The following is a 16,566-nucleotide window of genomic DNA, read 5'->3' on the forward strand; positions in this document are numbered from 1 at the left end:
TTAACATTAACTTGCTAATTGCACACCCCCTCAAAACTTGAGACATCTGTAGCATTGTGTGGCAAAACTGCACTTTTACTGTCCTCAGCGCAAAGTGCACCTGTGTAATGATCATGCCGTTTAATCAGTTTCTTTATATGCTACACCTGTCAGGTGCATGGGTTATATTGGGAAAGGAGAAATACTCACTAATAGGATGTAAACACATTTGTGCACAGTATTTGAAAGAAATAAGCTGTTTGTGCATATTGAACATTTCTTGGATTTATTTCAGCTCATGAAACAAACACTTTAGATGTTGCATTTATATTTTTGGTCAGTGTACTTTGATGAAACACAAAAGACAGAACTCAAAAGCCAAATCAAAATAATTTATTTTTTGGGTGACATTTCATACAGAGTTTTAGAATTTAGTGTCTCAAACACTTAATTGATCCATTGCCATATTTCCTTGTTGCCACCCAAAAATTGTTGCAACCCAAAAATTAACAGAAAAAAAAAGAACCCAAACATTAGGGAGAGAAGAAAGCTATTCCTGTAGATTTTCACAAGCCTGTCTACCTCAATATCATTACCATATGCTTCTAAAATGATTTCACATTGCTTAAACAGTAAGATTATTTTTTAAAACAAGTGCATTTATTTCATTACACTACATCACTAGCTGCTCAAAACTCATTAATGAAAAAACCGCCTTGGTGATTGGTTAACTCATTTATAACTGCATTACTAAACCCAAAGTCAATGCATCAAGTATTTCTCTCAGCTGAAATCTCAAACAATATACAAATGTCATATGCGTGATTCTTTGCCAATGCGATTTCACACACAACTTTGGGGAAACCAGCCTACCAAGATTGGAAAAAGCGTTGCACAGTAGGATTAAAATAAATAAAACGTAAAAAGCAAATAACGTTCTCCAGTAAGTCCAAACTGCAAATACCTAAGTCAAATTTCGGTCTTCGTTTTGATCAAATTTGAAAACAGCAAACTCACCCTAAAAAGCACAAAATCTGCGGTGGTGTATAGATAGATACCGGTCTGAAAAATGCCAGCCTCCCTTTCTCTGGAAGTTCAGCACTAGAACAAATACATTCTCCCACATGCCTCTAGTGAAGGGTTAATAATATGATATAGCATAGGCAACTACACCTCTACAGTTCTCATGTTCAGATTAACTGGGACAAAGATTTCCCAAACGACTACATTACCTAGCAAACCTTTCCAAGCGATTCAACTCTTGTACGTCCCAAATGGCACCCTGTTCCCTATATAGTGCACTACTTTTGACCAGGGCCCTGGTCAAAAGTAGTGCACTATATAGGGAATAGGGTGCCATTTGGGACGCAGACAAAGCTTTCACCCTACCAAGTCAACTAGGATCATAGGCAGCTGGCACATTGCACATGGAAATGGGCTGATATTGTTTAACCCCTTTACTTGGCTGCCAAATGTATTATATAAGCTAGCTAAATCACTCTCAGCTAACAGCACTCTTTAGCCTACTTCTGAATCTGATACTTCTATACCATCATTTATTTATATTTACAATACACAAAATGTGTTGCTAAACCTGAATAGATGTGGAGAAACCAACAAGATCTTGCCAAGACCATTCAGGTCAACTCATCAACCTAAGCACAGGCAGTCAGGTTTGACCGCATAAACCTTAGCCTGGTCCCAGATCTATTCGTGCTCTTGCCAACGCCATTGCTGTCATTGTCAAGCCAAACATGACAATTCCATACGGAGTTAGGGCAAGAGAGCCAAAACAGACTGATACCCAGGATACATCAACATATCTATTCCCTAGGTTTCCCAAAAAATAGCCTAACTAAGCTACAATCCCATTGTGAATAGTAGGTTGTAAACAGAGAGCCTGACTGACTGATTATCAGTATGTATGATCTGAATCTGTTAGACGGGAAATCCAGACAAAAACCAGGAAATAAAGATAGAAATAGATGAAACTTCAAATGAACAGCATTGGACCAGGAGACTGCGATCTGCGAGTCGGACCGCGCGGTGAGGTGCTCCTACCCCGAGTGGACCTCAGCTTAAAATAAAAATCACCCTTCCTTCCTTACGCAAACAAGAGCCATACAGCTCTGGGCAAAAACCACAGACATAAAACTGTAGCTTGATTTTACCGATAATTTTGTTGACCTTTTTACGGATAACAGTTGAACCAATAATTAACAAGGCTCAAATTATATATTTTTCAATGAATAAACAGAGGATCATCTCCAACCGCCTAATTTCAGGTAATTGATTCTCGAATGTTAGAATCACAATGAGCCGTTCGTTCGTTCCATGAACATCAGTGCAACAGCAAACTGAACTGTAGCACTCTGTCCCAATCTATTTGCTTAGCAGCAATCAACACATAAACAGACATCTTAATCAACCCGTCTTACCTCCAGTCATTCATCCTTGCCAAACCTACGCTCACAAGAAAAGAAAAATATAAGATGTCTCGTCGTCGCTGCGTTAGTGATATCTTTGTATATGTACACATGTATGCATGTATGTTATTTTCTTCTTCAGTGCATATGTTTCTTGCAGACCAACATCTATTCTTTAAAATCAAAAAGGTAGAGGGCCTTAATACAGGGCCCAGTGTCCCACCTCTCCTCAGTTAAAGAAAATGAAACGGCCTCCAAAAGAGATCACATTGATTTTAAAATCACTGATTTTAAAATTCTGTGAATACATTTGTTTACGAGGCCTAATTGAGATCTTTTTCCTTTTTAAAATCACTGAAAGTTCACACTTCTTAAGCGGTTTCTTTTTTTTTTTGCCCTACTTTCTCCTGGATGTCCCCAGGGTTCCATTTTCATTTCATTATTGTCATTTCACAAAGCTTTTTTCTTTCTTTGGGACAATGCTCCAGGAGGCAGACAGGAGGAGGCGGCTACCGTTAAGATTGTTGCTTTTATATGCATTTCATTTTATATATATTTATATCCACATATATTTCATACTTTTTTGTTTGTTTTCGTTTTTCATATCGGAAGTTTTACTTTGGCGATACCGGGGGGATGTTCTGCTCTTTGCCAGTGTGTCGGGGGCCTCCATGAGGGGAGCTGCGGCAGGCCGGTTGGGGGCCCCGTCTCTGTTCACGGAACTTGAGGCCCCCGTAGCCTCCCTGTCTGGAGGGCCCGTTGCTGCGGTAGTAGCCTCCATCCCGGGAGTCCCGGTCCCGATCACGGGGCCGGGTCTCCTTGCACTCCCAGCCACCGTCCCTATCCTTCTCCTGCCGGTCTCCCCTGGGGTGGTCGCCTGGGATTGTGGTGGTGGAGCTGGAGCCTGGCTCCTCTGCCTTGTTGACGCGCAGCTCACGCAGAGGCTGGGCTGGCGTGGAAGGGGGGCCTGGGGGGGGGGCTCGCTGGCACACCTCGGCATAGCTTAGTTTACGGGGCTCCTGAACAAGAGACAGAAAAAAGGAACAATGAGTTAAGAGTAACAGATGACAAAAGATGCATGTCTAAGGGTTAGGGTAGAGAATGGAAACCAACTCCGTTTCATAAGATGAAGAAGCAATCCCAATGTAAAACGAAGCCATCATCTCTAACTGGCTAGATTTGAGGTAGAGTATTATCTTTGGTGCCTTACCACTGATGCAGGGGTAGCGGTAGTGGCTGGGGTGCTCAGTGTAGCTGGTGTGGAGGGCACTGTGCTTGGTTGAGGCTTGGGGCCAGGCATAGCTGGCTGTGTGGAGGGAGGTCCGGATGGGTTGGCCGCACAGGGAGCGGGTGTGGGTGGGGTCACTTTGGGGGCTGGGGGATCTGCTACCCTCTCCACCTTCTCCTCCTGATGGGATACACTACAGAAGAAAAAAAGCAGGAAAGAAAGAAAGGAAAAACACCATTCGACCCAAAGTGAGTTTTAATATGTCATTATGACTGAGGCAGACCATCGGTACCTTCTTGAGCTCTATTTATTACAATTCTAGTCAATTCAATACAACTTTATTGGCAGATCACATATTAACAAGGCCATCTACAGTCTCTAGAATTCATCTGTGACATTAGCTTAACAACTCATCATTGACTTGAGGCTAGCCAGTTAACATCAATCTTGAAATGAAAATGCTATGAGGAGAATTACCAGCTAACAGTAAAAAACGTATGCACTCACTAACTGTAAGTCGCTCTGGATAAGAGCGTCTGCTAAATGACTAAAATGTCAAACAGACTTAAAAGAAGTCTATACACAAAGAAAGAGTGATATTACAGGACAACTCTAACCCTCTGAAAAAGAACGTGCAGACTTTAGCCTATTTTCCCTTACCTGGGGGCAGGTGCATGGATGGGTGGTCCGTGGGGGTGTGCAGCAGGTTTGGCTGCAGGTTGAGCAGGACTAGAGACAGACTCTGCCTCCTCATGTACTGGGGCTGGGGTTGGGACTGGGCCGGCACCCACTTCCTTGATGGATTCCTTGTTTGCTTGTTCCGTCATCTGTAAAGAGAGGAAGGGTAGACTGAAGTCAGCATATGAACGAGCTAAAAAACAAAACAAATACGATAGAGGCCCAAACTAACTTGAGATCGGCATGTGGAACTCCAGTTTTTGCACAAATATGTGACTTATGCAAAAATCTGAGTTGAGCGTATGCATCTCAAGTTAGGATTCTGCTCAAAATAAAGTGATAGGAGTGTGGTAGCAAGGTGTTAACCATAGGGATCCCGTCTTTACCTTGTCTCTGTTCAGTCCTCTCACCACGTCTGACATCCTGTTCTCCAGTAGGGGCTCTCCCTGCGTACTGCCCACACAGCCCGGCAGCGGGGGGAAGTTGGTAGCAGCCAGGTCAAACTTAGGGGGCGGCACCTTTACCTCAGCCAGGGGTATGGGCCTCTGGAGGGGGCAAACAAGGAGATAAGAACATTTACATTTTGTACCATACAAACTCAAAATTTACATAAAGTAACAGACAAACTAAGCTTAAAAACAAAAAGACATGCCCCGGAAAACAAGCAGAGACAGAATTCATAACCGGTTTGGTCCAGATTAAATCTATTATGCAAAAGCCAACCAATGCCACAGTAACTGTCGTTCGACTTGCAACGTTACCGTAATCCGCTCTTCCTCTCTCCTCCTTCGTGTGCCTCTGTATGTAGTCCTTCTGTAATCAAGGACAGAAGAGAGGTTTTTAGAGGTGGTGCAGAAATTAGTACACAAGTGTTCTGTTAACTGACTAACATTCTCCATATCAGACCTTCAGATCTCATAATCTTAGCGCTCATCGGGACAGGTGTGGAGGATCATAGCTTAGGGGAAAGGGGGAGCGTAGGTAGAGGAGAGGAGGAGAGAAGAGACCCAAAGCCAGTCACACCCCACAGCCTGCTTTCCCTCCTGCGCATCAAGTTGTCATCACTAGGTCTGAGATGACCCAAACGAATTCACCCCTTCAAAAACAGAATGTCATTGTTCCATTAGGGGGATAATACCTCCCTGACGACCTCACTGTGTGTTATGTCATAATACCCGGTCGAGAGATCTTTTTTATGAATAAAAAAAACAAACAAAAAACACGTTCTTCAGTGTCAGGCTCACCTTCCGCGTCCAGCCATGCTTCCGTCATCGTTGAGGTCCGAGGAGGTGGAGAGGTGGGGGAAGGCTGAGGTCAAGTCTGGAGGTGTCTGGGTCTGCAGGGGTCCAGGAACAGTGGTGGGGGGCTGGGAGCTCCTCAGGCCGGTCAAGCTCTCCAGGGAGACAGGGGCCACAGATGTAGGGACCACTTCGCCTGGTCTCCCCACCTGGGGCTTCACGTGGTTCCTGGAGGACGAAGGAGATGGAAGAAAGGATAACGGGTCTGACTTGGTTTAGATGCATCTAGGTCGTATTCATTAGGGACTAATCAGAAGAAAACTGACTCAAACGAGGAAGGACTACCTGCACTTGTTAATTTTCTGTTGCAAAAAAACATTTTGCTACGGTGTGCCCTAATAAATACGACCCAGGGTTACAGAGGCTAATCTTGGCACGTGAATATATGGTGGCCATTCAAATAATAGCATGCAGCATCTAGGCCTACATCTGATGATAAATACGCCAACATGCAACGGGTGTGCAAAGAAAACTAAAAGATGAATGTTGGCTCAAATTAACTTTGCAGGAGTATTACAACACCCATCTGCCCCCCTCCCCTTCAATTCAAGTATTCGTTTTTTCAAGCCCACGCTTAAAGACCTTCAGATCGCAATCTTTTCACTTGTCGGGACAGGTGTGGAGATTCAGGGTTTTGGAGGGAGAGGAAAGGTTAGGGGTGAGCACAGGAGGAGAAACAGAGCCCCCATTCCCTCCAAAGCCTGTATTCCCTCATTGCACATCAATGTGTCATCATCAGGTCCAACCAGTGTTCGGGTTTTACATGACATAAGAGTACAATAGAATAAGCCGCTCATTATGTGTGTCCATTACTGAGCTTTAGAAATACATGTATTTGTTAAAAAGTGTTGGATACATTTCTCAATTTTAAAAATATCTTGCAAAGTTAAAGTGAGTATCTGTACCAATTCGCCAGCTCAAATAAGGTTATTTCTTACTCAGGTTGAAATGGCAGTTTGCAAAGGAAAAGTTACCAGTCAATCATTTTGGCTGACCAAATCTCCATTCCACTAGTTACAGTGGCTAGCCGTCTTATTTATACAGTCATTATATGAAGCAGATTAGGTCACAGGAATTTCCCTCACCTCTTAGTAAAGGACATTTATTTGGTAGCATGACTACATTACCAAAGTACAGCTGTACTAATGAAACATTTCTAATGAAGCTTCTCTAAGAGATAAATGATGAAAAGAAACAAATGGATGGTTAGTCAGGATGAGAGGAACGGTTAAATGACAAAACAGAGAGCTAGCTAGATCACTGTGGATATGAGCCAAGCCATAGTTATGCTATAGCTCAGATAACAGCTTATACAACTGTTATTAACGCTTCTAAACATAAGCTGTCAAATGACTTCAATCCTATATGTCCATTACCTGAGAACATAACCTTTACTGTCAATGTTAAGGTATGAACTGAACTGTTATGAGCTGGCTGTCAGAGCTAAGACCAGTTATAGATTTAGTCATTTGGCTGTAGATAATGTAAGAGATGGGATAATGCTGAACTGTTAAACAGCCATGAACAGTTATGAACTGACAAAGCTGTCTGTGGTATGACAAGAGACGGGGAAGCAATGAAGCGGATTATATACAGTATAATGGCTGTACCTGAAGGCATTTATTACATTCTTTCTTGAATAGAGAGGTACACTGTGGGGACAGACAGTAAGAGAACAGGTGGTGAATTCAAAACCTTACCTTGGACTGGTTCATTCAATAAGACCCATTCACTATTAATAATGGAAATGAAAAATCTGTGGTTTTATTTAAGGATATATGCCATTAGGCTACGGCCACAGAGACGCATGAACATGGAATAAATCTTATATGCATTTATCAATTGCCTGTTTGTCATCAGTCAAAGGTTCAATCCAAGTAAACCATTTTCCGACGAGCTGCATAAGTAAAAAGGCGGAACTATTGTGCATTTTTGGATGGATAATCATCTCAAATTGAAAAAAAAACACTGGATCAATCCATAATTTTCAGCTGTAGCCTTACTCTATGAAGAAAAAAATTATGCCACAAAGTATTTTCACCAATGTTACTATGGATTAACCACAAACTGGCATGTACGGGTTCGAAGCATTTTCACCCACAGAAAGACAACTTACCACTCATGGCACTTCAGAGAGAATACAAAATCAACTTTCAACGTACCGGTTTCTGTTAAAGGGCCGAGTCATATTAAGGGAGTTGTTGCCAGTTTTGTAGTGTCCAGTAGAACTGAATCCATTCACAAAGCCACTGTTGGGAAACGGTGCCTGGAGATGTGGGAAAAGGAGGAAGAATTATTTGTCTATATTCTTAGAGAACTGAATTGTTCCTTTTTGTCTGATCAGCCCAACCACGAGACACACACAACCAGCCGCAGTGTAGTGCAGGAGAGTTAGTCAATACACAAGATCCCACCTTTCAAGTCACATTTAAAACAGATCAATGTTGAATAAGCAATAACAATAATATTTTCTATTTGTCAATTTAATTAATAGGAAGATGACATCTCTTACGTAAGAGATTTTCTCAATGAGACTAACCTAATAAAACGAAATGACAGTTACCCCAATTTACTAGGATAAAGTTGATAGTGTGCAGAATCTTACCAAATAATTTGAATATTATACGTTTATAACACAGTTAACACCATTTAAAAAAGATCAAGTCTGAGTGTTGACGCTCACCAGAGGAGTCTCGAAGTAGGGTGTAGGAGAGGGTGTCCAGGTCTGTGGTACGATGCCGTAGAGAGGGTACTGCTGCTGAGGGCTGTACACGTGCTGCATGTACAGGTTGGGGTTGTACTGGGACTGGGTCTGGGCAGACTGCTGGGCTACGTACATGCTGCTGTCCATGCTACGGTAGCCATTCTTAGCAAAGAACGTGTTGATGGCTTTAATCCTCGCCTAGAAGTTAGAGAAAAACTTGTGAAATGAAACAAAATGTGGAATTTTGTCTTTGGTTTCACAATATGATTGTGAAGGGAAGAGAGATGAATAAAAGGGAAGTGCTAGTTGAGGGAAATTACAGTCTTAAATTACAAGTGATTGATTGTTATAATGTAACTCACCATGATGGGTTTTCCCTGAAATGTTTTCACCTCTTCTCTTAGATATCTATGTGCCTGAAAGGAAAGAAAGACACCAGACAGGCAGAAATTCCATACGTTTATTCAACAAAATTGGGATTGATAACCGCTTAACGCCCTTTACACCAATTAGAAGCCTGAATACTACTTTATAAGCCAATCAGATCCAGCGTACCTGTTGAGCGTCAGTGTCAGATTGGAATGTGATGTACCAGTTGTTGTTGTGCGCAAACTCCACACTAATCACTTTTGGACAGTTGTCATTTTTAAAGAGAGACTCCACTTCCTGAGGGGAACAAAAAATAGAGTATGTGAGTTGATGAGCAAATACAGCAAACTTGCCAGCATTGTGACTGGAGGCATACTACTAGCAATTCACCTTGTCATTTACAATAATAACACCGGCTGCAAACGTTGTTGTAACATGGTTGTATATTGGTTATAACATGACTAACATGGTGGTCTGACCTCTACAGGTGTTGTCTCAGGAACCTCCCTCAGGATGATGATGCAACGTTTGTGATTAGGACGCACTTTCTCTCCTTTCTCATCCACTTGTACCATTGGAGAGGCTGAGAATAAGAACAGAAATCAGGCTCAGGGTCACAAATTACATCACTATCTATCTACATACAGTAACTATCATTGTATGGTTCTAGGAGTAGTCCACACTTCTCCTAAATTGTATTAAAAAGTATTTCCCTTGGTGCGTTACGTAAAAAAATTAAATAATAATCAATACCATTCAATCACAAGCCCACTTGTTCATAGACTGGTCACATAACTCTTTATAACATCCCACAATGACCACAGGAGTTGGCAAGAAAACAAAAACAGATTTGGGACCAGGGTACGTGGTTCCACAAAAGTAGCAAAAACAACAAATAAAACCAAGGTATAGTTCCTTACATCGGAGTATGTCTAGGATGAGCTCCATGTCAGTAGTGAGGGCCTTGATGCTCTCCATGCTAGCGATGGTCCATATGGGGACAAACTGATCACTGTCCATCTGGGACATCAGGTACAGGTCCTTGGACAGGTTCTCCCTAGACAAAAAAATGAGGGTCAAAGGTAATCATCATAAAACATACATGGCTATCAAACATTTACATTTATCCTAAGGAATTAACTTCATATATAATCACATAGCCAAAGCCCATCAGACTATGGTCATACTGTAGCAAAAATGTTTTGCAACTACAAAACGAACTTGTGTGTTTTTATTAGACAAGTTCAGGTAGTATCTCCCCGTTTCAAACATAGGAACAACTACACTCACCTAGATGTAGAACGCCTAATCTAGAACATGTGTACTCACCTAGAGAAGCAGAACTCCAGCTCTTTCTTGAGGGACTCTCTCAGATTCTCTGATGAGAGGGGCCTTTCCTCTGTCAGCTTGGTCTCCCCTGCAAACCAACATGCGTTTCATTAGTATGTACTAAGGTAGGTCCGAAAACTCCATGAGGTCCGAAAAGATATCCGGAAAGAAGTCTGCCTCGATAATGCATTTGTAAAAGTGTTATAATTTGTCGGTGAGAAACATGCAGCCTTGTGGCTATGATCGACTAATCTTAACCATCTTTATTGTATATGGTACATTATGGGTAGTGTAGTTTAGTTCATCGAGCTGCATACCTGAGGTGCCGGTGGTGGTCTCAGCGGGGGTGAAGCTCAGGTCTGGGGGATCCATGCCATTCACAGTGATCTCAGCTGTGGATGCTGCCGAGGAGCTGCTATCCTCCAGGATAGTGAACCCTACACTGTACGGCTTACAACCAGGGGAGGACACAGACTCGGAATAACCTGGATGGGAGAGAGGGTACATCAGGTTTGACATTTATTGTTCGATTCTTCAGTTAATAGGATAATAGTGTGATAATTGTAAGAACATATAGTAGCCCATATGAGATTCTAACCGCCGAAATGTCTGCACTAGGATGTAAAGAGAGTGCAATAAGGGTCGACATGTATTGTTAAATTCATAACTTTATATGATAATTGTGTGATAAATTGTAAGATATAGAATTTTCATTAGCTAATGTGGATATTTTGACTGCAATATGTCTGTTGCTGCTGTGACACTGCACCCTCTTGGCCCCGTGTTTTATAAAGAGAGAGAGAGAGAGTTCGCAATAACAATATGCCTACAGATTTCAGTACATGTGGCATTGATGTCATGTATGGTACAGCATAGGTAGTGGTATGTTCCTTCTGTTGTCAGCAATTTTAGCCCATCAGAAACGAATAAGGGTTATTGAATTGATAAGGTGGATAAGATGAGCTTTCCTTACAATGTAAAAGCGCTTTCAGCATCTGGAAATGTGTTATGCATAGCCAATTACTGACTATGTCTCTGATTATTATGTATGGCGCTAGGTAGGGTGCCAGCAATGCCAGGATTGTGGGTTCGATACCCACAAGTCAAATATTAAAAAAAAAAAAAATTGTATGCACTCACTTTACTGCAAGGTGTATTGGCAACAAGAGTCTGCTAAATTGCATACATAATTATATGGTGTTAAGTGTCGTTTCTCACCCTCAGTGATGTCAGCCTCAGTGATGTCAGCTGGGGGCCACTGTGCGCCGTCAGCAGGGACCTCAGCGGGGGCCACAGCCACCTCCTGCCACACCTTGGCATTGGGGTTCAGACCGGCGCCCTTGGAGGTGACCTTGGAACAGGGGGAGAGGAAATGCACATTATCATACACTTCAGTGTTGAAAAACAATTACATTTGGAATTTATGCAACTTCAGTTTACTTTCTAAACAGATTGAATTGAAATGGAATTAATCCCAACCCTGACATACTTCCATTGTCTCCCTTTCCCATGCTGCCTGAGGAACACTCATCAAGTCGAAATGCATTGCAGTTATGCGTCCTGCTGTATTGTCAGTCTATAGGCTGATATGCTCTATGCATGTTTGTAAATAATTTGCAAATAGGTCACAAAAAATGTTGCCATGTCAAATACAGTGTAATTTTCGTGCACATCCTAAAACAAGGGAATTACACTCAGCATAACATTTGCATTTTGATTGATCCTAAAAACAAAACAAAATCTGCGCTTCTCACTGTACGTAGACTTGTTTTAGATCAGGGTTTCCCAAACTCAGTCCTGGGGCAGAGGCTCCACGTTTTCCCCCCAGTTTATTTTCGAATCTTTAAAGGCCCAGTGCAGTCAAACACTTGATTATAGATAGGAATAGATAAAGATAGATAGATATATAGAGATAAGAATAGATAAAGATAGATCTCTCCACACTGAAAATTATGATAATGCCCTTTTAGTGTAAGATATGTTTGAAAAGGCAGCCTGAAATGTGAGCCTGTTGTGGTGGGAAGGAATTTTGGCCTGTTGTAAATTAGTTAATAGACCAATAAGAGAGTTCCAAACCTCTGTCAATACCATCTAGTTTTCAGTTTCCCCTCCACACTCTGTCCTAGCTAAATTATTGCTGGAATAATTACTCTTTGCTAAGAAGCTATTCGTATCCTTTTGACCATTTTAATTTAAAACAATCACAGTAAGGTACAGAAATGATTTGATATTGAGATAAATGTCCAATGCAGCAGTTTTTACGTGTTCATGCAGCAACATGTAGAACAGTTAGTTGTAAGTAAGTACCATGTAAAGTGAACATGCATTGTAATTACCCTGTAATTACATGTGAATAATCCCCTAATGTAAATCTAATAGAAATGTAACACATTTATTCGGGACAAATATTTAACAAAAAATACAGAACATCAATCTTGATAGAAATGTAACAAAGTATATAATTCTTGATACAAATGTATCAAACCACTCAAGAAAGTGTAACATTTGTTTCCGTGACGTATACATGAGCACAACATCCACACAAACACGAAACCGAAAACAGAAAGATTCATAAACAAGTAGGTAACTAAGCCATTGGAAACCAAATTGAATTCGTGGTCGAGTTATACATTTAATTTTCAGTACAACCACTGATCGATAAACTACTATGATCAAGAACGCCAAAGCAAGCATGGTCCGCTGTCCCCATCCAGTATTAACTTAGTCGTGTGCAACTAGCGAGCATGTTGTGTTGGCTACGTTGTATCAAATAAAGATGCTTACCTCGAGAATAAATGTTTGTTGTACTTTATTGTGGATACAAGTTTAAGACGCCAAAGCTCTTCTATTGCGTAGTAGATTAAAAAAACTACCCGTAATGTCGATTGTTTTTAAAAAAAATCAACATGCGGTTCTCTCATTGAACTCCGCCTAAATCCTTGGCAGATGGACCCACATGACATGTCTCTGCAGAGAGCGCGCTCTCTTCCGTACGCTTACCGCCAAACCAAACCCAGAATCGCTGTTGGCAGGCAGCACTGTCAATCTCAAACCCAAGCAATTACTATAATGATATTCTGTTGCTACCCCTGCTACTGAGCCCTTAACCATTCCAGAGGATACTTGAGGCACGTGCCACTTTCTCCCTCTCTCGCCCCCCATGTTCTAAAATCTAATAGGAATTCGGAAATTAGTATTCTTCACAAGAGCATCTCGTCTGGTCTTGGGCGGATCCCCAGTTACATGACACCATTTTTTAAAAGGGGTATGGGTGGGCTTTACAGAGGCTTGGCACTAATCCAAAAAGGTGTAGTTATCTCTACATTTTAGTCATTTAGCAGACGCGCTTATCCAGAGCGACTAACATAAGCAATTATGGTTAAGTGCCTTGCTCAAGGGCACACCGACAGATTTTTCATCTTGTCGGCTCGGAGATCTCGAACCAGCGACCTTTCGGTTACTGGCCCAACACTCTTAAACGCTAGGCTACATGCCGCACCAGAGCTGTCAGTTACGTTGACTGGCTTTGACGGACACACAACATGTCAAACTTCGTATGTCAGCTACATGTGTCATTACTGCAACAATGACACAAATAAAAACAATACTGTGAAAACCGAAATATACTATGGCCCATAGCTTGACGTAAACTACAGCATAATCAGTAAACACTTAGCTAATGAATGGACATGACAGCCACGTACTTTCATATTGTGATACATCTCATGCTGCATACATATATTCACGCATGAAGCATTTGATATGGGTCGTAGGGGTGTCATCTTGTTTCACCTTTGAGTCCACAGAGCTTGTTTTAGGAAAAAAATACTAAAACCTGCCACATACCACTGGGGGTCGTTCCTAGTCACCACCTGCTACAAAATGATCCACCCTTCTCATACTAGTCTAACTGTTACTCCTGGCAAGAGCAGCTGTCACATCTCAGTATACATTGTGGTTTCAAAATAATTTGATATGTTAAGGAGCACACATTACATGGTGCACAATAAATCTGACAGCAGTCCCTATGTCTAGCAAAGCAACTCGAATTAATCTGGAGCAACATATTTGCAGTGCTAGCTTGCTGCTGCCTGGTTGTATCTCGTTAGCCCCAGCTTCTATATAGTCAGCTGACACCGACTGTGCTGCATAGGCCGGGTATTTGCAACGCATGTTAGCTAGCTAGGCTAGCTAGAGTCTGGCGAGATTAGGCTACCTAGGTAACGTTAGCGTTGATTCGGCCTATTTGCTTGCTGGTTTAGCTGCATAGTTTGACAACGGTGCGCCTGCCCGCCTTCTCCAATCCATAGTCCACTAAATAGCATTACAGTTTTGTCACTACATAATGATTACTAGGCAAACTCCCAAATTAGCTAGCTAGGCTGTTACTGCTAGCTAGGTTAGCAAATTAAATGGCTGCCAAAGTAGTTGGCTGAACTAAGCTTCAGATAACGCTTGGTTAGCAAGCTAACGTTAGCTGGCTAACTAGTTACTCATCATGATTACTCTGTTTGCAAAGGAATTAAGAACGTTACGAACAATATTTTCCATTGATTTACCCTTGCAAACCAACCGTGTGGTGTATTGAACGACACAGCAAATAAATCGTTCATGCAAACATATGGCAACATAACTAGCTAACGTGAACTATAAATAACCTCAACCAAGTTCTCGATGTGAATCGGATTGGTAGTTAGCTGAAATCATGGCAAATGTAGGTAATATCGGCCTCAAGAGCCTATGACTGAGGCATGATGACCCTATTGGGAAAGGCAATGTGGCAGGCGACAAATCATGGTGGTAGGAATGGGACTTGTGTGTAGGCTAGCCGACGTTAGCTTAGCTAGTTAGTAAGAGGCCGCAACTCACCATGCCGCCTGACCCCCCCCCGATCCCAAGTGGTGTCCCGTCCTCCACACAGGTCTTCGGTCCCGGATCAGCCTCCTCCTGCAGCAGCCGCGGCTCTCCGCCCTGGTCCGAACTCATCGGCCGCTCCTGGCTCACGTCTCCCCCGTCGTTTTCCTCCCAACCCCCCGGCCTGCTTGCCACCCCTAGTCTCTCAAAAATACTGGTTATACGGTCTACAATCAGTCTGGTTATCTCCTGCTAGACTTGTTTAGCCAACACCAAAATCTAGCTAAATAGCCAGAGTTAGCAAGTAAGCTATCCTACTTAGCTAGCTAGCCGGGTTGAATCAACGTGTATGAACCAAACTCGCACGACAATATATTAGACGAAAACTATGCCAGAGCATGAATCTACTTTTACCACCTTTGTCACTAATGTTTCTTCCCACAAATTTTTACAAGCGTCAAAGCCGACAGGTGCATTCTTAACCGGGCGACCGAAGCGGACACTGGGGACACACGCCCTGCACGCACCTTTCTAAGAGCAGGGAGACATTAGTGAAGTCCGCCACCGTCCCAACTCACACTGCGAGTTCGAAATGACCTTTGGAACTTTCGTGGTACTTTCCGTTTCCGGTTGACAAACTTAAAAACAAACAAGCTTGGTTAGGCAGAGGTGTCTTTTATTTATTTAAATGCTTTACCTTTATTGTACAATATATTAGTACGTTTGATCTAAGAAGGGCAATACTTACCAATGCAATTGAGGTGCAGTTTTTGATAATTCTTTGAGGGAGTATAGAGTTTCTAAACCAAGGCTCTCCATCCCTGTTCCCGGAGAGCTAACATTAAACCGTCCTGTAGGTTTTCGCTCCAACCGTAATCTAGCGCATCTGATTATAATAATTAGCTGGTTGATTAGCTGAATCAGGTTAGTTACAACTGGGGTTGGATTGAAAACCTACAGGAGGGTAAGCTGTCCAGGAACAGGGTTGGAGAGCCCTGTTCTAAACCTTTATTCTTTACTCTATCAGTAGGCTGATGAATCAGACAGGCTGCTTCTGGTAGGCTATATACAAAGCCTGAAACTAAAGACTGCAAAATCGTCTTAAGTTTTCTTTACAAGTCAAAATGTTGAATACAATTACATTTGAACTTACTCTACCGGTTGTCCGGGGTGTTGGTCTTTCGGTTGGACGAAATTTGAAACCAAATATCCACAGGCAAATATTGTTTACCTGACTTTTTAGAGTGCCGGTGCTGAAGTTGAAATTTCTATCACCTGGCACATGCGCAAAACCATATAAATACCTGCTGACTTCAGTTAGTATGCATGCATTGCGTAGGCCTACAGACGTTTGCTCATGACCGAAGGCACATGCACAAGACGGAAGTACATGCACGCAATGCATACTAACTGAAGTCAGCAGGTGTTTACATGGGTGGCAAGGAAGAGACCTCGAGAGGACCCATAATCAACAATATAATCATAATTATCGCCTTTATATCGTGTGAGTGAAGGGAAGTCATTCTGATGAAGTTCAACTTCAGTGGACACAACTTTTAGCAGAGGCAAGCGGCATGTGGTCGAAGATGACAGATGAGTGAGTCAGATCTGGGAAGAATGCACTTTATAGGGGGTTATGGCTGTGTCGTGCTCCCGGGGAACTTGGAGGCACTGCGGGAAAAGAAGAAGATAAAGAGAGTA

The 16,566-nt window shown here is 42.2% G+C and overlaps 1 protein-coding gene across 2 annotated transcripts; it reads right to left on the minus strand.

Moving 5' to 3' along the window:
- Positions 1-357: 357 nt before the first annotated feature.
- On the minus strand, positions 358-15,446 carry larp4aa (La ribonucleoprotein 4Aa). 2 transcript variants are annotated; one of them, XM_084186823.1, is made up of 17 exons: positions 14,881-15,404; positions 11,230-11,362; positions 10,329-10,496; positions 10,012-10,099; positions 9,603-9,739; positions 9,162-9,265; positions 8,869-8,979; positions 8,676-8,729; positions 8,293-8,511; positions 7,772-7,875; positions 7,220-7,261; positions 5,556-5,777; positions 5,073-5,124; positions 4,698-4,856; positions 4,294-4,460; positions 3,616-3,826; positions 358-3,424 (listed from the first exon to the last, which is right to left on the minus strand). In XM_084186823.1, exons 1-17 carry the CDS (start codon positions 14,995-14,997, stop codon positions 3,020-3,022), a joined length of 2,493 nt encoding a protein of 830 aa, XP_084042949.1. In that variant the 5' UTR covers positions 14,998-15,404; the 3' UTR covers positions 358-3,019. The 2 variants fall into 2 exon arrangements, with proteins under 2 accessions (XP_084042949.1, XP_084042950.1); XM_084186824.1 differs by lacking the exon at positions 7,220-7,261 and having other exon boundaries at positions 14,881-15,446.
- Between the last annotated feature and the right edge of the window lie 1,120 nt (positions 15,447-16,566).

Source organism: Coregonus lavaretus (genome assembly GCF_964263955.1).
Source record: "Coregonus lavaretus genome assembly, chromosome: 22".
Classification (NCBI taxonomy): domain Eukaryota; kingdom Metazoa; phylum Chordata; class Actinopteri; order Salmoniformes; family Salmonidae; genus Coregonus; species Coregonus lavaretus.